At 40.6% G+C, this 25,057-nt stretch overlaps 1 protein-coding gene across 1 annotated transcript; it reads right to left on the bottom strand.

The window, feature by feature from the left end:
- On the bottom strand, positions 1–24,690 carry PODN (podocan). Its single transcript, XM_075832139.1, has 11 exons — positions 24,363–24,690; positions 16,462–16,735; positions 14,835–14,928; positions 14,579–14,643; positions 7,625–7,734; positions 4,841–4,997; positions 4,332–4,447; positions 3,128–3,785; positions 1,206–1,354; positions 970–1,128; positions 1–430 (listed from the first exon to the last, which is right to left on the bottom strand). Exons 2-10 carry the CDS (start codon positions 16,729–16,731, stop codon positions 987–989), a joined length of 1,761 nt encoding a protein of 586 aa, XP_075688254.1. The 5' UTR covers positions 16,732–16,735; positions 24,363–24,690; the 3' UTR covers positions 1–430; positions 970–986.
- Between the last annotated feature and the right edge of the window lie 367 nt (positions 24,691–25,057).

The raw sequence follows: 25,057 nt of genomic DNA, 5'->3' as shown, positions 1-25,057 counted from the left end.
GATATACATTTTTATTAAAAAAAATTATAATTATTTCGAAGGTGTACTTAGCCTTTAAAAAATATGGGTGTGGCCAATTATCTTCCACAGTCCTGTCTCCACTTCCATTCTTTATTCAGGGTTTAAATACAGGTTTAATAGTAATTAATATCATTTATGATCCCATGAAAAAATGTCGGTAGAGATACTCCATATAATCTATAATTTAGGATGGACTCACGTTTTAAAGCTTAATTTATCTAAGAATTTACCCATAAACCTGAACTAAAATAGAAAAATAGAAAAATATAACAAAAGCCAGCTTTTGCAGGGTCCATTGAGAATATTTGTCTCATGGTGATTAAATCAGGGTCTTCTTCATTCTTTCACTGCCAGAGGAATACAAGATGTTCAGCAAAGCTAGACGAGAGGAGGTCATAGAAGGCAGATCCTAAAAGTAGGAAAGTTGTAAGTCAGATGGTGACTACTTTTCAGTTTTAATAAATATGTCAAAAGACACATGTTCTTAATCACAAAAATATCGGGAATTCTCGATTGATGCATAGTTTCTATTGACTCTTTCTATTAAAGTAACACTCGGACAATACTGTTACAATGTGTTATAACTAGGTCAGGGACTGAAGGGGCGTTGCATGACACAAGGATTTTATCCTTGGTGTTCTGGACTCTTGTCGCCTCTGAAAATCCCCCTAAACTACAATAATCAGTAAATATCATTTTTTAAATTTATTTTTTAAATGCTGATTTAGAATTTCTAAGTTTTAACTTTTTACTCACTTGCATTCCCTCGCTATGAGCCTGAAAACTGGCCATGAACTGACAGTCTCTTTAAATCCCTGAATCATGCACTGCGCCTCCAGGCCCTGCACTAGGCATAACACAGAGTACCAGTGTTACCTGGAGGGTTCCATCAATTATTTTTTAATATTTGTAATAATTCCTAATATCAAATTTAATATTGAAACCTACCAAAATAATTTTTGGTTTTAATCTTCTTTCTCTATTTCTTCGTCCTTTTTCTTCTTGGTGACTTTGAAAGCTAGATTGTTCTCAATGTCTAAAACCTGCAGCTTTTCCAGTCCTTGGAAGGCAGACTCTTTCACTGACTGTGGAGTTAGCGTATTGAACCTGCCGGAGAAAATTTTGTTAGGGAAACCAAAGGATTAATAACATATATTTACGTTCAAGATATTACATTGTGTTACCTGAGGAAAATGCCCTTTAAGTTAGGAGTGGACTGAAAGGCACTGTCAGGGACGGTAGAAATCTTGTTATTCTGAAGATACAGGTATTCAAGATTCTCTGGAAGGTCCGGTGGGACATAAGACAGCAGGTTTCCTGACAAGTCAAGTAGCTGAAAGGAATGGAAATATTCAGGAAAACAGGAGCACAGCCACAAAAAAATCCTCAGTGTGAAAGGACAACTCCCCAAACATGTGTGGTGCACGCAGAAAAGAATCCCAGGTCCAAGGGAGACAATCAATATGCAATCGAAGAAAGGAACTGCAGCACTCAAGATAATCCAAAGAAGTGTATTTGATTTATTCACCAAGCATAAAAACACTTGCAATGTTTCAACCCATGAGGTTGAAACGTTGCAAGTGTTTCTATGCTTGGTGAATAAATCAAATACACTTCTTTGGATTATCTTGAGTGCTGCAGTTCCTTTCTTCGATTGAAAGGAAAGGAAAGATTTCTTGTTGACCAAGTATTTAGACACATGAGATTTATACAAGATCTGCAGAGCTCCAATAGTGGAACACAAAGCAATAACTGAAATCGATGTGCTCGATGGATTCCCATTGATTTCAATAAGGTTTGTTCCAAAGAGGGAGCCAATGTGGCTAATCTGAGGCTTTTGGAAAAAGGGAGCTAAGCCTTGGTTGGTCCCATCTCCTTTACTATTTAGTGGAGAGAACATGTGCATGACTCCCCTCTCCAAAAGAACTGTGTAGTTAGAAAAAAAAGGCGTGGTAAATTGGCCAAAGCATCAAGCGCGTAAAGGGGAAAACATTGACCAGACCTTGTCCTAGGTAGCAAAACCTGGCACCCTGTTTTTTCTTTGATAAAGGCCCTGTTATGGAAATGCAAGTGGAGCGATACCTCAAGGCTGCTGGAGTCTGCCACTCCACTCTGATCGACAGTGTCTAAGCCTACTCTAAGGTGTTCGCCAGAGCCGACTGCAGGGTGGGATGGACTTTGCTGCTTAGAACCCAAGTTGTCTTAACAGAGTTTAGTTTTGGATAAGAGGTGCAATGCAGACAAACCTGAGCAGGAAACCAGACAATAGGTTAACTGAAAGTGCAGAAACGGAGTAGAGGTAATCAGACAAGTCAAGGTCAAAACCAGCCAGGAGCGGATAATCAGAATCGGTAAGCAGAGGATTAACAAGAGGCAAGCTGTGGTCAGTATACACGAGGTCCAGAAAAGAGAAGTATAGGTGCAGTCAGGAGCTTGATCAGAAACCAGGAGATAGGAAAATTCCCAAGCAAAGACAGGTGGGAAAAGGCAGGTATAAATACAACACCACAGCTGATTGGCAGAAGTACGGAGAACAGAGATAGGCTCAAGGTAAAAGAAGAACCGCCCAGAAGCTAGAAAGGTTGCTATAGCAACCTTAAGGGAACAGGTGTTTTCCTAACAGACCCCTGCTCTTCTATGTTTGCCGCTCCCCCGTAATGTTGTGTTTTCTTAAAGTGACTTGGATAGAAAAAAAACAATTACATAACATTCCCCTTTATCTAATTGTTGGGGCATTTAGCAACACGGACTTCCTGGCAATCAGAATGAGAGTGACTCAAAACAGTCTATAGAGTCCAATTGTACAAAAATGAGTATACGTCATTTTTTTACTGTATACAGTTTTATGGAATGGAATAGTCAACTATGCTATTCCATACCTTTTTCTTTCTGTATATTAACTTTTATCGGCCCAATGGAGGCCAAAAGTATGCTCTTTTGGCCTCCGTCGGGCTAAAGAAGTCTTATTGGTACACTTAACGTGTACGCTGAGAGCTTTTCCCGGCATACACGCTAAGCGTAGACCACAACAGGGCGCAACTCTTTTGTAAAGCATACTTTCAGAAACTGTTCTAAAGTAACTTCTACTAGGGTTTAGCTACCTCACCTGAAGGCTAATAAGCTCTGCCCAGGCCCCGGTGTAGATGGAGCTGATCTTGAGTTTATTGTTTTTCATATAAAGTTCTTTAAGTTTCGACATCCCAGCCAGTGTGTCTTGTGGTATGGAGCTAATTTCATTATCATTTAGTCTAAGAATTTCCAAATTTTTAGGGAGTCCATGTGGTACAGATCTCAAAAAGTTACCAGATAACTCCAAGGTCTTGAGGAGCCTCAGTTTGCGGAAAGCGTCTTTATGTACTGCACTACTCATAATCTTGTTGTATCTCAGGTTCAAGTCCTCAAGGACATAAGTAGTGGCAAAATCATCCTTAGAAATACCAGTGATCTGATTGTGAAGGAGCATAAGGGTCTTCACCCTGCGTGGAAGCCCTGCAGGTACCTTCTCCAGCAAGTTGTTGTACATATGAAGAGTATGTAACTTCTTTAAACCAAGGAAGGCTGATGGGTGAATCCCTCTAGCCCTCAGCTTGTTGTTATGGAGCAAAAGATACTCCAGATTTCTTATCTGAGTCAAAACATCATCAGAGATATTCCTAATGGAATTTTTTTCCAGATGAAGTATGACAATGTTGCGGGGTAGTCCACTGGGAATGTATGTCAGGTTATTGCTTGAAAGGTCAAGGTACTCCAGTCTGTTTAAGTTCCTAAAGTGACAAGAATAACATTTTTAGAATAATGGCCTATGACATTTATTAGTGACATATAATAGACTCAGGGTGGAGTAAAACGGAAGGATCTTTAAGATGTTCTAAAATGTCTCCGGTAAAAAACACTTTTTAAGGTTTGCCTAGAAACGTTATTAGCAAATCTATCCATATACGCTTTCCACTTTTCTAGTATATACAGCTACACATTAAAATGGTCAAACAAGGCTGATATGCTACTTTCTACTAGTAGAGATAGAGGGTAACTATACGGTACGAAGAGGTAGCAGTTGCACTCTGGTCTTGGTGCCTGAGGTGGCCCAAAGGCTCCAGAATTATAAATGGCACATGGTAGGTGGGGGCCTTGTTACAGGTTTTGCATTGGGGCCTAGGAACTTGAAGTTACGTCTCTGAGTAGAGACACCAATTTTTTCAGCTAAAATATATTAATATGGAAGTTCTTCTTCCTACTGAATTGATGGGTTATTTTCTTATAATAACAATAACTTTTTCTTCAGACGGGATCCAAAACAAAAATCAACTTACATAAATGTCTCGTTATTCATGCCTTCGTTTGAAAGTAAGTTGTTTTGCAGGTAAAGCTCACGCAAACCTATGAGCTGGCTAAATGCTCCTACTGGGATCTTCTCCAACCTGTTGTTCTGTGAGAGATACATTTTTATACTCAGAATTTGGTTCTGTGGTGGACCACATTAGGAAACATTTTTCTTGTTCTAAACATGCACATAAACGTATGTTGTACATCTAGATTAATGTTACGGAACGTTTTTACCATGGGGGACCTGGCTTATATCAAATATATGGCCTGATAAAGATGCTGGTCCACTGTCAAAACGCGTAGCCTATTTAATTAATTATTTATTCAAAACCCAATAAATTCCATCTATTAATTACTTCCTTGTCTGGATTTGCAATTGAGGTTAGCAGCGCTGTACTTTGGTTCACATTTTTCTCCTTATACAGTATGCCTGATCTATAACATTTGTTATACTAGGTCTTGCATTTATAGACAGATGTCATATGATTTCTGATACCTTCAGGTGCAGTTTATACATTGCAGGAGGCAGGTTCTTGGGCACATGCTTCAGGAAGTTGCTGGACAATATAAGGATCTCTACATTGTCAGAGCGGTTGAACGCGTTATCTGGTAGGCCAGCGTCCGTCAACTTATTGTTGTGTAGATATACAGATCTGATGACAGAAACCATCCATTATCCTCAGTGCTGCTATATCAATTGCCACAATTCCAAGGTTAGTCTTTCTACTGTTTTATGTTTGTAGTTCATGTTAATTCTCTATATTATTTTTTAGCTTCCAACCTCCAGGGGATTCACACTGCTCTATCTACACCAGATTATGCTACGTGAATGTTTTTGGTCCACTTGGATAATTGCTGGGATGTTTTTTCTTTACATGGGGTGTAACTACAGGGGGTGTAACTACAGGGGGGTGTAGAGGTCACAGTCTCATTTGAGCCTTGTTGCCTGAAGGGCCCAACTGCCCTCTCTGCCACATAAGGGAATACCAGTGTTTATTATCTTTACTGTTACATCACTGTTTATTATTCCTGTGGTATTATATAACTCTGTGCAATATCTCCCAACTTTATTACCATGCTATGACATCATTATGTTCATTCAGAAAAAGAGATCAGCAGCACATCACAGTCCCAAGAAACACTAATGGAAATCGTTATGTCAGGAAAAGTTCCCAACCGGTGCAGGCAGTGTCAAGTCGTAGCCAATCCAACTCCAAAGTAGACACAAGAAAATAGAGAGACCGCAGCACACATTTCCAAAGTATCAAAAAGTGTCAATAACTTTTATTTCGCCATAACAGACAGCGACGTTTCGACCGAAGTGTGAGAAAGAACCACACTTGGGTCGAAACGTTGCTCTCTGTTATGGTGAAATAAAAGTTGTTGACACTTTTTGATACTTTTAAAACAACGTGTGCTGCAGTCTCACTATTTTCTTGTATCATTATGTGCATTAACATTGTGCTATGATGCTGTGTGTATTGTCCTTGTACTGTGACATCACTGTGGTTCTTAGGGTCCTTAGTCATTAACTGTAACATGACTATGTATATTGTCCCTATTCTGTGACATCACTGTGCACATAATTCCTATACTGTGACATCATTTTGGCAGGGGATTCCGCTCCAGGAAGAGCTACTGACGTCACTGTCCATATATGGACAGTGACATCATGGGCTTCCCCGGGCTCAGTGCTTCAAGTAGCGCTGTGCCCAGGGAGTCCTCTGTACTAATGCTAAAGCAGGGAGATGACTATTCCCTGTTTCAGCATTGGGTTCAACTGTATCTGCGTCCTGAGGACGCAGATACAGTTGACACCGGGAACCCGGGACATACCACCGGCCGCCCGGGACAGCAGGACACTGCCCAAAGTCTTGGACTGTCCCACTGAATCCGGGACAGTTGGGAGGTATGCCTGTACTATGACATCACTGCATTTATTGTCCTTGTATTGTGACATTACTATGTTTATTATCCCTGTACTGTGTCATCGCTGTGTTTATTATCCCTATATAGTGATATCACTGTGTGCATTTTCAGAGGAGTAAGTATACGAAGTGCAGAGGTTGCAGTCACACCTAGGAACTCGTGTCTGAGGTGGTCCAATTGTTCTTCTGCCACATAAAAGGATACCAGTACTATACTTTGCAGAAGTTAGGGGGAAGGGGGCAGTTACAGATTTTGAATTAGGGTCTAGGAACCTTAAGTTATGGCCGTAGTTTTCACCAAGGGATTTTGTCTAGTGCAGCACTTATAAAAGGGGATGGATGCTTAACTCAAGAATGCAAAGAAAGCCAAAGAGATTAGTCATGCCCCGCCCCCTCAGACCTGCACTAGGCACAACACAGTGGATCAGTTTTTCTTGTAGGGGTTCCTTTAAGTAAATATTTTTGTCTTTTTTTTAGCTGACAATGCAAAATGGATTAGCAGCTACTTATTTTTATATAAAATGGAATGTTTCTTATTATGAACATATGTTTTTAGTGCATTTAAGAAAACTGTTATTAATTTTAAAAAAAGAGGACCATTCAAGGCAAAGCTAGTGGTTGGCTGACTATACATATTCTGTGCATGGATGTTTATATTGGGTCAGTTATGGAACAGGACGCTGTTTGGGATTTTTTTTGTTGCCAGAAGTTAATTGTGCAAGAGTAGCACACAGAATACAACCAGAAGATATCCACTGTATACCCTCTGTGTCCTACACTACAGGTTACTCTGTGAAAGAGTTAATATTTCAATGGAAAATTGGAAGGAGGACAAAACAATATTATGTAAGCAAAGCTAATAAAGAACATGTTTTCATATGAAATACAGTAGAGAGCCCAGGGCAGCATCCAGCCAGCTAAATGAACTTAAATGACGGTTCCATACGTGGCTTTTATGGCATGACAATCAGACATATCATGAAAGTAAACCGGTGGGGGTCCTACAGCTTGATCCCCACTTTATCCTAAGAACAAGTGTATCCTGGTGCCTGTTTTTAGTGGAAAGGTGGTCTTTTAAACTACAATCCTTTCCACTGAGATAAGTGGGAGTTGCAAGTTTCCATTTGGAGTTATGGTAAACTACAATTCAGAGAACTCATAGGCTTCCATAACTCCCAGTCATGAGCAGCCAGCCACCTTTCCATTAAAACTAAGGACCTTAAATTATGTAAATTACGTTATTTTAGCATAGTCAGCTATATATATATATATATATATATATATATATATATATATATAGCTGTCTAATTTCTAATACATAAGGATGTATGGTTCTGTCTGTTCGATCTTACCGTAGATTTGGCTTATGTCCAAACGTCATTCCATAGATTCTAGTTATATAATTGGCAGCAAAGTCTGCACTTACAAGAGAGTTCGGAAGGAACCTTGGCGCCAGGGTTAGCTAAAAATTACACCAAATGAACAAGTTAGGGCATCATCATTCACAGTACTACCAAATATTACGGTATCATATGGCTTCTCCACTGAACACCATTTTACAGTTAATATATAGATATAAGAGCCATAAAAAGTTTCGCAACTTTGCAAATGCATTACTTGACTTATCTTCCGCAGATCATGAGCATTTATTATAATCTATGCCCCTTCAGAGATAAATTCATAATTCTGCAGGCTCTATTTCTCAAATCTCCCAGCACTATTCGCTTGTTCGGTATCTGCACAGAGCTTTGTCCGGTGATTTAAATTCTGTCAAGTGTCATCTTTACTCCAAGCACTGCACAGTAATCTGATATAGCAAACACTCTGCCATAATACAGTACACAGTGGGCCCTGCATTATAGGCGCTCAAATAAGCTGTTAGAGGTGTGTCTGTCGACAAGCTTGTTGACATCTTCCAGTAGATATTATCAGAACCCTGAACGCTCGGATGACAAAGGGTTACAATACATTTTGTAAGTAAGATCAGTGCATAAGTAATGCAATGTATTTGCAAAGTTTCTAAGTAGATTATATCTGTATATATATAGTAAAATGATATTTAAATGTGAACTTACACTTTATAAATGTATTTTATATTGTTTAGCAATATATTTATATTCACTGCCCTATGGATTTCCTGCTTATTTAACATGTAGAATAGATCTCACGGCTATTGCAAATTACATCTTTGATACGGATCTTTTAGGTTTGATAACATATGAAGCAATTGTCTTAAGTAAGCCCTTAAATGAACATATTTAATAACATAGAGATGAATATATAGCATAAAAGCCAGGTTTATGTACAATAAAAGCGGCCATAAACTAACAAGTTTCACTTATCGGCGAACATCCATTATGAACATTTGCTCTTTACCCAATGTTTCACTGGTTAATGGCAAATTATCTTTAGAGATTTATTTAAGGCTTTGTTCACACATATAGTTTCTGCCTCCCATCAGAGGTATACATTAGAAGTATTTTGCAACATATACCTCCAATGGAAGGCTCCGACCTAAGCGACTATATACAGTGGCATACATTGTCCATAGGGTCCCATTGGTAAAAAAACAAATGTATATCGCATGGTATATGTTTAGTTACTGTATGCGTGTAAAGGAAAACGCAGCAGACTACGCTTCCCTATACTGTAAAAAATGTAAGCTGAAACATACCGGCCTGGGAAATGCCAAAAGATGTCGGGAACATGGGGGCCTATGGATATTTTTAACTTTCCTGGTCCAAATGGCAAACAATGCAAAAAATTCACGAAAACAGAGCCTAGGACGTCATGCATACGGAAGAGCTGTCTTGATGGAGTCTATATGGTGACATACGGAATTTGACAGGAAAAACTGTATGCCTCACAATGTACTCATAATGTTATATATAAGTGCATCAAATATTACTAAGTAGAATGATAGATGCAAATTAGATGTAGACAAAAATAATTCAAAAGTGTTCCTCCAGGTACCATGTTTGTATCTATTTCATCTTATGTCGAGTATTTCCTACAAAATGCATTACGTCCTCTTTTGGCCGTTTTATTATAATTTTGGTGTTGGTGCAAGAAAAGACAATAAGTATCTATTCAGCACCATTTGAGTTAAAAGGCTAAAAGTGGAATCAAATCCTCACACTGTCTGTGCTTACAAGCTGTAAAGTAAGTGACAAATCCCTGACGCATCTCAGCTAATCTTGAACTCAATCCGGGCCCTATTATTGGCCAAACAAAATACAGGTTGGAAGAGAGACACGTTTGATGGAGCCAGCGAAACACATCCCAACATGTTATCTGGCCTCGATCTCTGGACCAGCAGACTGCCAGATTTCTGCATAGTGCATTACCTCCCAGACTTGGGCCTCAGCAGCTCCACTCTCTAAGCCACGAAACCTTACAAGTGCCACACACAGAAATATATGCAGCATCAGGCATCATTCTAAACATCCCTGATGCCCACATTAACATTAGGCTTGGCAAAATGTGCATATTATGAAGCTAGGAGGCGTGAGGGATGCCACTTAGCAGGTATCAGCCAGAAGAACAAAATCTAGGATCAGCGTGTTTTGTACAACTTTCAAAATACTTTTTATTAAAAATAATTTTTACTTTTTTAAATACAGCTGCTTTATATCCTGTATACAGAGCAACTGTATCGTGCGCTGAGACCTGAATCCGTAAGGTCCGCGGGACTGACGAGTTCAGTGACAGCGGGTCCTGTGTGTCTCTGACACGCAGGATCCACCTGTGATCGATCATGAACTTAGATGTGATCGATAACAGCTCGATCCTGCGTGTCTCGACCTGTTGCCACTGAACACGTCAGTCCCGCGGACCTGACGGATACAGGATTCAGCGCTAGATACAGCTGCTCTGTTTACAGGATACAAAGCAGCTTTATCTCAAAAAGTAAAAATTATTTTTAATAAAAAGTATATGGAAAGTTGCACCAATCACACTGATAAACATTTTTATAAAAAAAAATAAAAAAATTCAAAGGTTGTCACAGCCTTTAATTCCAGCTAGCTGTGGTCATATATGTCAATCCCACCAAAAACAATGAAATTCACCAACAGCTATCTAATGTGCACAGGAGAATGTAGAGGAAAGCAGACAATTCAACATGTATGTTTACCTTTGTGCATCATTTTGCAGTTTATATATAGATACTCCCAGGGAGAGGACAAAGTCTCTTGGTACCCAAGTCAGCAGTCTCAGAATGCATGATAGCTGTCGGATGGACACTAACTCATTTTATTGCCCCCACAAATTCTTATTTATTATACAAACTCCATATTTCCCATAAACTGCACACCCTAGACGGCGGCCTACTCCGCCTAACCCTCGTCCTGACCCCCCTATATGGTGTATAATAAAAAATGTAGTAACTCGGTAATTTACTTTATATTATCCTGTACTGGTCCTGAGTTACAGCAAGTAATATAATCCAGAGCTGTATTCACAGTTCTGCTGGATGTTAATATAAACAGTCATTGAGCTTGTTGACAGACGCCATAAATACAAATTGTCTGCTCCATGCCCATACACAACCATTCTTGTTGGATTCTTTTTGACTAAGCCAGAAGAAAGTTACCAACAAAATGTTTTCTACATCTATGGAAATTTGGCTTGCTAATAATAATTAGTTTAATTATGATATATTCTGTGATATGCATGAGATTCTCTGTGCCAGTAATATAAACTTACAGCTGGCCTTGGGAGTAGTAGGAATGGAGTTTGGAAAACTTCACATTGTTGATCAGAGGCCATGAGAAAATTGGCAAGGACCTGAACACCTGGAGCTCCAAATGTCATGGAAGTGTATTTAGAGGATTCGATGCCACGCACAGACTACAAACAAGCAGCAGCAATATAACTCACTTAGCATTCACAAGCAGGTTAGCATGCAACTGGTTCTACCCAAATAATATTCCATGCTGGTCTATCATCTATGGAAGAACTATCTGCAAATGGGAAATTGCTTTACCAAACAAAATATTAAAGCTCAAATTCATACTTGTGTTACCCGGGCTTTCCCACCAAAGACATAAAACCTAGATCAGTTCAGGTCTGGTGACGAAATCACACCGATTCTGGGAATGCTTTGACATAGGTGCAGAGCTCATTGCAAGATAGAGATTTAATATGCTTTTTATATGCGCTTCTTTGCTAGAAGGGTTCTCCAACAAGCTGATCACAGTCCTGCGATTGGCTGTTATCTGGAAGAAAGTGTCCCATTTCCCTGCAGTGCCACCACAGGGGAAATGATGTACTACACAGTGCCCATAAAAATTAGTGGGCTGTCCATGTAATGCACCCCGTTCGTGGTAGCTTTCATTCTAATTGATAGAGGTCTGGATCGAGGAAACTGACTCTGTTACTCTCTCCACATCTTTCCATTCTACTGCTAGTTTTGCTCTACTGATGGAAAAAATTTGTGGAACCGCAATGCTTGTGCTTACTATTTGCCTGACTCTTGGTTGGGAACATATGAAAGCAATCTACATAACCATGGACAAAGCCATGTCCCAAATAAGTTAGTAAGTTAATATTCCTTCTGCATGGAAGTTCCAAAACCGCTAGTGATTTTGGCCCATCACATTCTGATATTTGCCCATTGTTTCATTTAAAGAGGCTCTGTCACCAGATTTTGCAACCCCTATCTGCTATTGCAGCAGATAGGCGCTGCAATGTAGATTACAGTAACGTTTTTATTTTTAAAAAACGAGCATTTTTGGCCAAGTTATGACCATTTTTGTAATTATGCAAATGAGGCTTGCAAAAGTCCAAGTGGGTGTGTTTAAAAGTAAAAGTCCAAGTGGGCGTGTATTATGTGCGTACATCGGGGCGTTTTTAATACTTTTACTAGCTGGGCGCTGTGAAGAGAAGTAACATCCTCTTCTCTTCAGAACGCCCAGCTTGTGACAGTGCAGATCTGTGACGTCACTCACAGGTCCTGCATCGTGACGGCCACATCGGCAGCAGAGGCTACAGTTGATTCTGCAGCAGCATCAGCGTTTGCAGGTAAGATCGACTTACCTGCAAACGCTGATGCTGCTGCAGAATCAACTGTAGCCTCTGGTGCCGATGTGGCCGTCACGATGCAGGACCTGTGAGTGACGTCACAGATCTGCACTGTCACAAGCTGGGCGTTCTGAAGAGAAGAGGATGTTACTTCTCATCAGAGCGCCGTGCTAGTGAAAGTATTAAAAACGCCCCGATGTACGCACATAATACACACCCACTTGGACTTGTACTTTTAAACACACCCACTTGGACTTTTGCAAGCCTCATTTGCATAACTACAAAAATGGTCATAACTTGGCCAAAAATGCTCGTTTTTTTAAAATAAAAACGTTACTGTAATCTACATTGCAGCGCCTATCTGCTGCAATAGCAGATAGGGGTTGCAAAATCTGGTGACAGAGCCTCTTTAAGCTTCCAAGAACATTGCTGGTGCCAGTCCTGAACTGTCTACTTACAGAGTATTTTCACAGGGTTAAAGCTATGCAACAAAGTGAACACCCAGCCAGCTCTCATGGACGACAGCCCAGCATTTTTACTTACTACAAATGTCAATTCAGAGCCAGTTTATACCTCGCGTCTCTTGGTCTAAGACATGTTAAGCAGCATTCCCTCTATAAAGTATTTAGTTCTTATTACTAACACTTTCCAGGAAGCTTGGAAAAAAGAAACCCCATAAAAAAAACTTTCTCGGGTCTGTGATCTACCAAAATGTCTAATTGACAGGTAATAAAAATGAAAAACGGGTTGTCGGGGGACAACCCCTTCAATAGAGGAAATTGCTCACACTTATTAGAAGGATATATATGTGTATAGCCAGTATATAATTTCCAGACACTTTGATAACAATTACTTCATGTACTATTAGTGACAGTATCCACTCTACTTCATGAAAATGGCAGAGAGGTTTTTATTGTGCTAAGGGTCTGGCCAGTATAGTAAGCCCATTTTCTTTATTTTGGCTATAGATAACCCTTAAAGAGCACAATCATGATTGAATGCCATTTTACAAATAAAATCTGTCTACAAAAAAGTTGTAACTTTATGAAACATTCACTTTCCAGAGCCTATACTATAACCGAGAATTGCATTCACAGTTCTAAAGACTTCAGAGCTGAACTCTTTCAGCGTTCCTCGCTGATTCAGTATCTGCACAGAGCTTGCTGTAGTAATTAGTAATTTGCATTATGAAAAACGCAATTTTTACTGCAGGCACTGTACAGTCATCTGATGTAGGAAAAACTGTTCCCCTGCATTATAGGAGCTCAGCTGAGTCTAAGTTCACACTTCCGCTAGTATAGGTTTACCACTCTTCCGTCAGACAAAGAGAGGATCGAAAGATTAATTGTTAAGCAACGGTTCCGTTAGAATAACCATTGACTTCAACTGTAATTTTTTTGTTTCAGTTGCTTTCCGTTTGTCTCCATTCGCTAGGTTTCCGTTTTTTTAACAGAAACAAAAGCGCAGTCTACAGAACTTTTGTTTCCGTTCAAAAAAAACGGAAACCTAGCGAACGGAGACAAACAGAAAGCAACTGAAACAAAAGAATTACCATTGAAATCAATGGTTATTCTAATGGAACCGATGCTTTCCGTTTAATCTTTCGATCCTCTATTTCTCTCACGGAAGAGAGGTAAACGTATACTAACGCTAGTGTAAAAGAAGCCTTAGTTACTGGAGACTAACCTGTTGACTTTGCAATAACCAATATAATAGTGAATGCAGCTCTGGACTATCATACAGGTTGTAACTCTGAATCAGAACAAGATAAGTAATGCAATATATTTACAAAGCTGCTCACATTTTTAAGAATATTTGATCTATACATTAATTGTAAAATTAAAAGAAACTTAAAGGGGTTGTCCAGGCATGGACAACTGATGACCTATCCACCGGAAAGGTCATCATTATATGATCGGTGGGGGTCCAACACCTGGACCCCGCACCGATCAGCTGCTTCGGCTGCCTCCGGGCACCGGATGTCCATGCCAGAAGCAGATGGCTCTGGTCACGGAATAGCGGCCGAGCTGCAGTACTGCTCCTATTCAAGTGAATAGGAGCAGAGTTGGTTTTCTGCAGCACGGCCGCTATCCAGTGGTCGGAGCCATCTGCTTCCAGCTCTGAATACTGCATACCCTTCATAACAGCCGGCGCCCTGAGGCAGCCGGAGCAGCTGATCGGTGCAGGGTCTGGGTGTCGGACCCCCACGATCAAACCTGTGGATAGGTTGCCAGTTGTCCATGCCTGAACAACCCTTTTAAGTATAAGAGAAGATGCCTTACCCTATTATTTGCCAAGTATAAATAATTAAGATTCTCTAGCCGTTCAAAAAGATCCTCCGGGAGTCCTAAAAGGACAATAAGAGAAGAGGAATTCCATGAGCTGTGCATAAGTTAATCTTTTATTTCACATGTTTGCCATGCAGACCCATCCACCAGTAATATAAATGGCATATGGTAGGTAGGGGCCCCATTACAGATTTTGCATTCAGGAGCTGGAAATATGCCTCTAGTTAGTTCTATGTGTAACTATTCTTACCTCTTGATGTAAGACGATTGTTCTGTAAATTCAGGGTTTCCAGAATATGAAGTCGGATCAGATCTTCTGGAGGAATTTCTTCTATCCGGTTATTCTATTATTCAAAAAGAATGGTCTGCTCATAATATTTTGGCAATGGAAATATGATTTATTAATGAGCACCTAATAGTGTTTCAAGCAGAGCTTAGTTAGCAAGTTTTCAAAATTAAGTAGAGAGAACAGTGTGCCATGTTTGAATATAATGGAAGCAATAGGTAGCACAGCGCTCTAAGAATAAACAGCACTCGACTATTTCCGTCAGCCTCATAGATTCCGAGGCTGCTCCCTTCCATCTCATCGACTGGGTCCCAGCGGACCGACACGACCATTCTAGCATTTTTCAATAAGTCAGTGGTTTGGTAAAAAATGCTAATGGCTGGAACACCCATTTAATGCTGTGAACAATAGCTGAAGCAAAATGGCTACCTGCATAATCATGTACAGAAAGTAAAAATAAAAACAATCTAAAATAAAAAACTAAAAACAGATTAGATCACTATCTGGTTTAATTTGTGAAAAAAATATATAGGTAATACATTTCCTTTAAATACACCTCTATCACCCGTCTGTGAACCTGGCGGTTCATTGTCAAAATGAGCTTCAAAAGTTGCGTTTTTGAGTTCTCTTTCAAGATCCTAAAAGAGTTATTTTAGAGCTGGGGATATCAGAACAAGATAAGGACCTGGGTATTCTGGTTACGAATAACCTAAGCAGCAGTACTCAGTGTCAAGCAGCAGCTGCAAAAGCAAATAGAATTTGAGGGGGGTATAAAAATAAAGATAAAAATCTGTAATTCAAATGTAATATTACCCCTCTATAAATCCCTTGTAAGGCCACATCTTAAATATGGAATTCAGTTTTGCGCTCCAAATTGTAAAGAGGATATAGGAGAACTGGAAAATGTTCAAAGGGGGGGCAACTACATTATTAAATGGGATAGGAGGTGTCACTTCCAATGAAAGGCTAGTGAAATTGACGTCTAAGGCCCCATGCACACAACCGTGCCCGCAATCACGGCCCGCGACTGACAGCCGCATTTTCGGGCCGTGCTCACATACAAAGTATGGGAGCACGGCCCGCAAAATGCAAAAGAACGGACATGTTCCATAATTCCCGGAACATTTCCACGGCACGGACACCCATCCGTAGTTTTTTTTACGGTCGTGTGCATGGGGCCTAAGAGGTGATCTTATTAACATGTATAAGTATATGTGTGGTCAATATCAAGAACCAGCACATAATCAGTTTTATCCAAGGACTCTACAAAGGACCAGGGGACAGTCATTGTGTGTGGAAGAAAGACGTTTCAGACATCAATATAGGAAAGGGTTCTTTACAGTTAGAGTGGTTAAGCTATGGAATGCCCTGCTCCAAGAGGTAGTGATAGCAGATACTATGTCAGCATTTAAAAAAGGGCTAGGTGTTTATTTACTTATGAATGTCATTGGAGGTTATAATTAATCAAGCAATAAATGACGTGTAATTGATAGAGAAATGTTGAACTTGATGGAGCTGCATCTTTTTCAACCTATGTAAAGAAAAACATGTAAAGAAAAGTATATAGGACACACAAAATGTTAGTGCAGACCTGCAAAGATAGGTGATTTGTGTTTTCAGGAAGGTCAACAGGAAACTCCTTCAGATCTACTCCAGCACAGTTCACTACCCCTTCTTGAGTGCAGGTACAGTCCTTAGGACACTCAAAGTGTGCAGACGTCACCAAGACTAAGCGTTCATCATCCTCTTCTTCTTCTTCTTCTTCTTCTTCTTCTTCTTCCTCCTCCTCCTCTTGTCCTCGTACTCCATGTGACGAGATCAACAGGAGCGTAAAGAGAAAAGCCAAAGTACAGGGACGCATCGCACTGCAGGAAATGGAGCACAAAGTTAGTTTTAGGTTTTGTTATTTTTTTTAAGCTTTAATTGGGTTGATTTTGAAGTAAATATTGTGAGGTAAATATTATAACTTCATGAATTATTTTAGATGCTTGGAGTTCCACTATTTTCATGCGTACCTTAGGGCACACGAGTCATTGTGATTCCACCCACAATCACAGCTGATTGCAAGATTTCCCACAATTCGTTTTTCTCAGGAAGACCTATAATATAGCTGTGGTTATTCAGAGTGGAAATCCCCTTTAAGGGTAAATTGGATGCGTAATACATTGATGAACATATAACAAAGGTTCTTTTTGCATATTTTTCGATAGATTTTATATTCCATGGGATTAAGGCCTTAAGGCCCTACTACACGGTTAAATGATCGGGCAAAGGAGCATTCATATGAGCGCTCGTTCCCGATCATTGCCCTGTGTAATAAGGGGAACGATCAGCCGATAAACGAGAAAACGCTCGTTCATCGGCTTATCTGCTCTTTAAGCAGAATTAAAAATCATCGTTGTCGGCATCTCCCTGTGTAATCAGGGAGATGTGCGCTGACATGATAAAAATGTATAGGGACGAACGATCGTAGTAACGAGCACTCGTCCCTATACATATCTAATCATTGCTCCGTGTGATAGGAGCAAAGAAGCTTCGATCAACGAGCTGTCTCATTGATCGGCGCTCACTTACACGGCCCATGTAATAGTACCTATTGACATGGAAGAGCCATGTTCATGGAGCTGTATGGTGGCACACAAGCCTTAGGCCCCCCATGTGTCGGCTTATGGTGCCTTTGTATGGCATCATATTATGGAGGTGTTCCCTACAAGAATCAATGCTTCTAGAGGAGAATATCTCCGTGATAGGGTATCCATTGGAACATGGCACATTTTTTGACTAGCATATTCTGTATGAATTTGACAGAAGAAAAATCGGTATGCCTCCATATGAAATCAGAGGCATATGGAGTCGTATGGAACTTGTCTGGAGCCGTAACACAAAATATGCGTATGAGAACTTACGTAACCTATGTATAGGCACACAAAAACAAGATTCCATATTGGGTTGTGAAGTTTTTTTTAATTCATTATGGATGAAAATGGAAAAAAAAATTGTCTGCGTTGGCAACATGTGACCTCTAAAGCCAAAGACATCGCAAAATCTTTCACTTGTGTAATATATGAATCAATAAGTCTATTTGCACATCGTGTACCCTATACACTGTATATTGCAATTTGGCTAATAATTTTACTTTCTTTTGAGTATTTTTGAAAAAACCCCAAAAACAAACAAATGTTGACTAAGGAGCTTAAATATATCAAGTATGCAAAGAAGAGAACTTGCAAAAGATTTCAAGACCAAGGACACACCATTAAAGTGACACATATTGAGATAATGAACTATCCAAATGTAGAACTATATTCTGGTGATAGGTCTCAGACAGTTATTAGAGCGCGGTAACTTCAGGGGTGCAGAGGTAGGAGTCGCACCAGGGCTCTTGTACCTGTTCTTTTATCTCAGAGGAAGACACATGGTAGGTGGAGGCCCAGTTACAGATTTTGCATTGGGCCCAGGAGTTCCAAGTTTTGACTCTATACCAGGAATATGATTTACATTAACATAATGCCCATAATTAACCTACTTGATGCCAAAGGGTCTGCAGAAACGTAAAACCTCTGCACCTCTCAGTCACAGATGCAGTCTGTCTATCCACTTGTCTGTAACCCTGATATCACTGAGGCTTATACCGAATATTTCCAGCTGTCTCACTAATCATCAGATCCAAGGTTCTTGGCAAAAGTTCACGTAACAAAGAGAAAGGAAAAAGTTGGCCAGAACCACGCACAATACTTTGTATTTCTCCTCCGTTCGACAGTCTCAGTATGTGAGCGGCTGCTTGTGGCTTCCACATCATACTGGGGCCTCTTTCTGCTATGGAAAATATACAAAACCAGGCGAATTTCTGCATATTTGTGTGACTGCACTGTAATCCCAATGACAGAGGAGAAAACAACAGACAAGCTAATGAGGTCTGTAAGAAAATGGACAGCAATGTTCCCAGCGTGCATGGAGAAATCACAGCAAGAACCTGTGTACACTGCAGCCTTCCAACTCTTTCAAGTATATTAAATAATGGCGAAAATTTGATGGAGTTTTATCAACAGGAAGTCCAAATATCAACTAATCCAAAGTCTCCCTGGAATAAATTGCGTATAAAGCTCACATTACAAGCTATTACTGTCAGAGATAGCTGCTAGCAGGCTTATATATTACTTTTCCACCTCAGCTCCTTGTCGTTTGCTCCAGAGCCACCCATATAAATAACACGGACCTACATTAGTCATGCAACAACTCTGGAGCCAAACGAGAGGAAGCCCAGCTAAGGCTCACCCTATCTCCCTTTTCTATGAACACAGTGACTCTGTACAGGCCAGAGGGTCATGTTGGCCTCCTCTTCTACATGGAGTGGGAAGGTCTTCCTTTCTTCCGATGGTTGAGTGCGATGGCACAAATTGGAAGCATTATTTTAAATTTTTCTGTTGAGCGTCCTCTACTTTATGTAGACTGTGGAGTACCCTTTGAGTAGGACAAAAGAGGATTGGCCATATTGGATTTTTTCAAGACTGTCTGCACTAATTTTTTTGCATGAGGTCCAACTTGGCTTTGGCTCAGAGATGACTCAGTTATGGCTACGGGTGAAGAACTTTATTTTCCCAAAGAAGGCAATTGGGGTCTGCTTGCGACCATGCTATGCTGACCAAACTCTACAGTATATGGCATAACTTCATATGGGTATAAAGTGAAGATCCAGTGCTAACTTCTGAAACATCATTCCTGTTTATTTTCATTATAATTCCATGGAGCTCTATGGTACTTTTTTGGACTAAGATTTAGCAATATGGTAACAGCTGGAGCTCAAAGTAAGCGTGCATTGTGGTCAGTAGAGCACCTCTGGTGATTGATGGCGATCCCAGCGCACATTGCCTCAATGGCATGTAAAGATAATTAAAACCAGAGCTTCCTTTGAAGTCCTAACCATAAATCTATCATTGTTTTAAGATTATTCTGAATCTACCTTGAGGTGTTTTCCAGCATTGGCTTACTAGTAGAAATGTATGGGTTGTCACAGGGACTCAGTGGTTAGGGGTTGTGGGGGACAATACTGCAAAGTATTTACTTATGGTGAGGAAAACAAACCACCATGGCTTTACAGAAGGTGTAATCATGATTTCTTTACACTTAGCTGCTTCTACATTCCTTCCTCCTTGACCTATACAGGCCAATTTCTTTTGCTTGCCCTCAATTCCAACCAACAATTTATATAACTTCAATAAACTGGTTCCCTCAACATGAAATCTTCTACAAAGTACAAGATCTCTTAGAAAAACCATTCACAACACTGAGGCTGTGTTCACACGACCTATTTTCAGACGTAAACGAGGCGTATTATGCCTCGTTTTACGTCTGAAAATAGGGCTACAATACGACGGTAAACATCTGCCCATTCATTTGAATGGGTTTGCCGACGTACTGTGCAGACGACCTGTCAATTACGCTTCTTCGTTTGACAGCTGTCAAACGACGACGCGTAAAAATACAGCCTCGTCAAAAGAAGTGCAGGACACTTCTTTCAGACGTAATTTGAGCCGTTCTTCATTGAACTCAATGAAGCACAGCTCAAAATTTACGGCTGTCAGAGAAGCCTCGCAAAATGCGAGGAGGAGGAATTACGGCTGAAACGAGGCAGCTGTTTTCTCCTGAAAACAGTCTGTCATTTCAGCCGTAAAAGCCTCTCATCGTGTGCACATACCCTTAAAGAGGTTTCCACTTTATAAAAGACTTAGGACTCCCAGTGATCAGCTATGATCTGTGTCATCAAGTGTTCAATTCCCCTACAGCGCCACCACAGGTCAAATAACGCAATACATGGTGCACATTGAAATCAATAGGCTATCCTTTTAACAGAGAAGAGAAATTAGATCCAGCGCTGATGTAAGTAAAAAGGAAACTTTTTCCAAGTTTTATTAAGTTATTAAAAAACAAAATCGTCAGGATAATATCCTAAGTGCAGAGGGAGGTTCAATGGTATGAATAGCCTACGCGTTTCAGACGCTTCCTGCGTCCTTACTCATGAAACTTGGAAAAAGTTTCCTTTTTACTTACATCAGCGCTGGATCTAATTTCTCTTCTCTGCTTCAACTTCCTGATCGTGTGCCGACACGAGGACCCGAGCGCGAACAACAGTGCAAGTCTGTATACAAGGTGAGCTGGAGGCTTCCTCTCTTTCTCTTTATCCTTTTAACACCGAGTCCTCCAGAGAGAGACGCTCTTTGTATCCACTCTACGCTCTGCCCAATTGATGGAAGTTACGAATGAGGGACTCAAAATGTCCGCTTGGGGTATATGAAAATGGGGTTTCTAAACTAAACAACCCCTTAAGAACACATAATGAGACTGGATCGTTTTTTAATTCGTAACATTTTGTAAAAGGATAAAATGGTGATTTTAATTTTAATATATTCATCTGTTTATTATCTTTCAATTTCACCAATTGAGTGACCCCAGTTTGTCCATTATTAAAATCTATGGTCATTTCGGCATGTATTGTACACAGGGTTTCATGTTGAGATTTTATTTAACAACTTGTATTTATGGAACAAGTTAATCACACAAACTTCACTTGAGCTAGAGGATACTAAAACCATATGGCTGATGGATTGTAAACGATGGGATAACATGTATAAATAGAGCTCAGTAATTTTCCTTCCTTCCAAAAATGCACAGTGCAGCATTATACAGTACCAATATTATCTTCAATACATGTATCTGAGTGGCAGGATGCCCTGGTGAATTTCAATCAAGGAATTAACTGTTATAGATACAAAGAACTTTTAAAATGAATTATGTTCGGAAAGTGATGGGTTATAATTTATAACCTTTGTACTATTCCCCAGGCTTTCTGAGCCTATTAATATATATCAAATCATCGTTGTCAGCTCTTAGAAGGGTAAATAAACGTTAGACAAATTTCTGACATGTCAAAGTGACATGTCAGAAATATTGATTGGTGGGGATCCGAGCACTGAGACCCCCACCAATCGCTAAAATGAAGCGTCAGAAGCACTCGTGTGAGCATTCAGCCGCTTAGTTTCTGTTTGGCTTTTTCCGGAAATCAATGTATCGGAGTACGGGCTCAATAGGAAGTCTATGAGCCCGTCCTCCGATACATCAAAGAAACGAAGCGGCTCAGCGCTCACACGAGAACTTCTGCCGCTTTGTTTTTTTGCGATTGGTGGGGGTCTCAGTACTCGAAACCCCAGCAATCAAAACTTCTGACATGTCACGATTAGTTACCCTCCACGCCGGGCAAAACAAATACACTGCGTTATGCCTAGTACAGAGCCCAAAGGGGTTGTGGTGCACCACCATAGGAATAGGACATAGGAATTCTCTTTTTGGTGTTCTTTGAGTCATGCAGCCCCCCCACAGGCCCTTCAATAGGCGTAGCTATAGAGCTGTAGTATTGCTTTAAGAAATTGCTTCATGCTAAGAGTAGATGCAACACATGTAAAGTTTTCATAAATACATGACCACACCAATTATACAATGCATATAATTTGAATAAGGAGTGCCCACACATATTGACCTCCTAGTAGTGTCACATAGTTAACAATTCCTGTTGGGGTACTGGCAGCCAAAGTGCCCATACCTCCGCACTCCTATTCTGCGCTCTTCCTCATTTTCTTTTCTTTCCTGTGCTGATCTCATGGTGTCATTTACATCACTGGTTAAAGCCACAGAATTGGCTTCAGAGCTGCACTTCCTGCTGTAACGGAGGATAGGAAGCTGCACCCTGTTAAGTTTTAACTCTGCATCTAAAGGAATATCTCTATGAGAAATAAATCACTATGTTTTAAATTTGGATAATATGTATGACCCATGCACAACTGGTTGTACTTTAGTTCCTTTAGAAACAATTACTTTGTTCCTTCAATAAATAAGTAACTCCAGCCAGTCTTAGAACAAAGTTAAAATAATGTACCTACAATAAACCAGACCTGGGCTATCAGGCGTGCATAGTGCAATCTCAGAGCCCAATGCAAGTGAGCTCTTAAAGGGAGTCTGTCACAAATATTGCCCCTCTCCTGCACCGCTAACACCACTAGATAAGGATGGGGGACAACTTTAAGCCTACCTATGACTGCGTTCTGGCTGAAAGCAACATTCTGGAAATGTAATCGTCGGGCACCAAATGTCAAGTTTTATTTTTCCGCTTTAATTTTTCCCCTCTGCTCGGACCCCCACCAATCAAAACTTCTGACATGTCACTATGACATGTCGGAAGTTTGTTGAACGTTTAGTTACCCTTTAAAAAAAACAAATCAAATGGTGTTCATTGGTGGACATTCACTTTAAAACCCAAAAGTAATGATAGTTTATCCCTCTCGGCATTATCACATAATCTTCCACCGAAAAACTTCTGGGCTGGGTCTAGCATCGCAAAAACATAGCGCTAGTCTAACTGACAATCTTCAGTCAAGTCACAAGTTTATATTACAGTATATTACGCAGAATTATTATTTTGTTTTTTTTTCAGGCTCATATGTAAAAGTCTTGGCCAATCATCAGAGAAGACTTAGTTTGATTACATCTGGTAATGCCCCTGTCTCCTGAGAACAGCAGCGATCTTAATCATTCCGACACATGCCGCAGACTAGAATATCTAACATGATCTACAGCTGCCATGAAATTCGTCTTCAGTAGAGCTCACTGATACTTGTCAGGCAAATGCAGCAAAAATTTCCTATTATATGGTAATTGCAGATACAATAAGAAAAAAGTAACAAGTATTACTTATACAGATATAGTAGTAGTAGTTATAGTAGTAGTAGTCGTAGTCGTCGTCGTTGTAGTAGTAGTAGTAGTAGTATTGTTAATGCACCATGGTAATTCACTAAATAAAGAAGACAATGCAGTCCAAGGTAAAATTACAGATAACACATGACTTGTGTCACATAACAAACTCAGCTCTGCTACATCTGTCTTACAGAGAAATATATTCTACATCTGATAAAAGACAATAAATGCCTCCTTTTCTAATAGAAGAGTAGTCTCTAGCTGGTGCAAAACTACAACTCCCAGTATGCCCTGAGAGCCCGAGGCGGTCTACCAGCACTCCAGTGTGAGGAACCTGGCAAACAACTCCCCCATAGATTAGTATCCTGGACCCCTATAAGTGTGAGACAGGGGAAGATGGATATATGGTAGGTTATGGTAAATCACACATTATAGTCATTAGGTGTACACCACATATATAAACATGCATGCAAACACAACGCATATAAAAGTTGGCATTCATCTACATTGCTGCATCCTATTATTTTAGTCTTCTCCTTAGCTCATCTAGTTTTATCGGACCACTTATAAATCCCAAAGTCCTCGTTTTTAGGTTCCAAGTTCTTGTCTTTTTCTAGTCTCCCCACCTTTTCTTCAGACTCCCCACTCCCCGTCATCATTTTTCTCTCACTCCCTTCTCATCACCTACATGTCCAAGCCCCCTCGCCCCTTACTATTGTCATGTTCTCATCACTCCCCCTTCCCCCTCACCTTGCTGAGACAGAGATGAAGGAAAAGAGAATCACTTCATTCCATGTCAAGTTGTCCTCTATTTGCAGCCTCCCAGTAACAAGGATCCAGCCCAGATGTGGGACGGGGATGTCCTGCCTTCCCTGGCAGATGTGAGGGGCTTTGTAGAAATATCTAGGAGCCTCTAAGGGGAGGGGAGAAGCCCAGCGTTGAAGCAAGATCTGCTCATTGCGGATGTGGATCTGGCATTTTATAAGTCGGGGTTTGTATACAACTTGCCATATGGATGGAAGTCCTCAAAAGGGTCCCACTGCCGCAGCAAGTCTGATGTGTTTGTGCCACCTGTAGCCCACTGCGAACAATGCACTTCATGCTGTAGACTGAAGTCTGGACTCAGTGGCGGATTATCATATGGGCGTTTCGGGCGGCCGCCCGGGGCCCGAGGCTCCCAGGGGGCCCATGGCAGCCCGAACCGCACATCATCTGCAAAAATCTATTCAGCGCGCTAGCGCTGCTAAGTGCCGAAGATGAAGAGGAGCAGGGAATTGGCCGGGAAAGGGGTAGGACACGCCTCCCTGACAAGTGCGGGCCGCCGCCATTGAGTAACAGAACAGCGACGGACGGCTGTTCTGTTACTCCAAAGCAGCAGGAGGGAGAAGAGCCGGGCGGGCGGTCACCGGCGCTGAGGTCAGTATAGGCTTATCCTCCTGCCCAAC

Source organism: Rhinoderma darwinii, chromosome 7 (genome assembly GCF_050947455.1).
Source record: "Rhinoderma darwinii isolate aRhiDar2 chromosome 7, aRhiDar2.hap1, whole genome shotgun sequence".
Taxonomy (NCBI): domain Eukaryota; kingdom Metazoa; phylum Chordata; class Amphibia; order Anura; family Rhinodermatidae; genus Rhinoderma; species Rhinoderma darwinii.
Note: the sequence above shows the minus strand (reverse complement) of the source record. Positions and strands in the feature narration are given on the sequence as shown.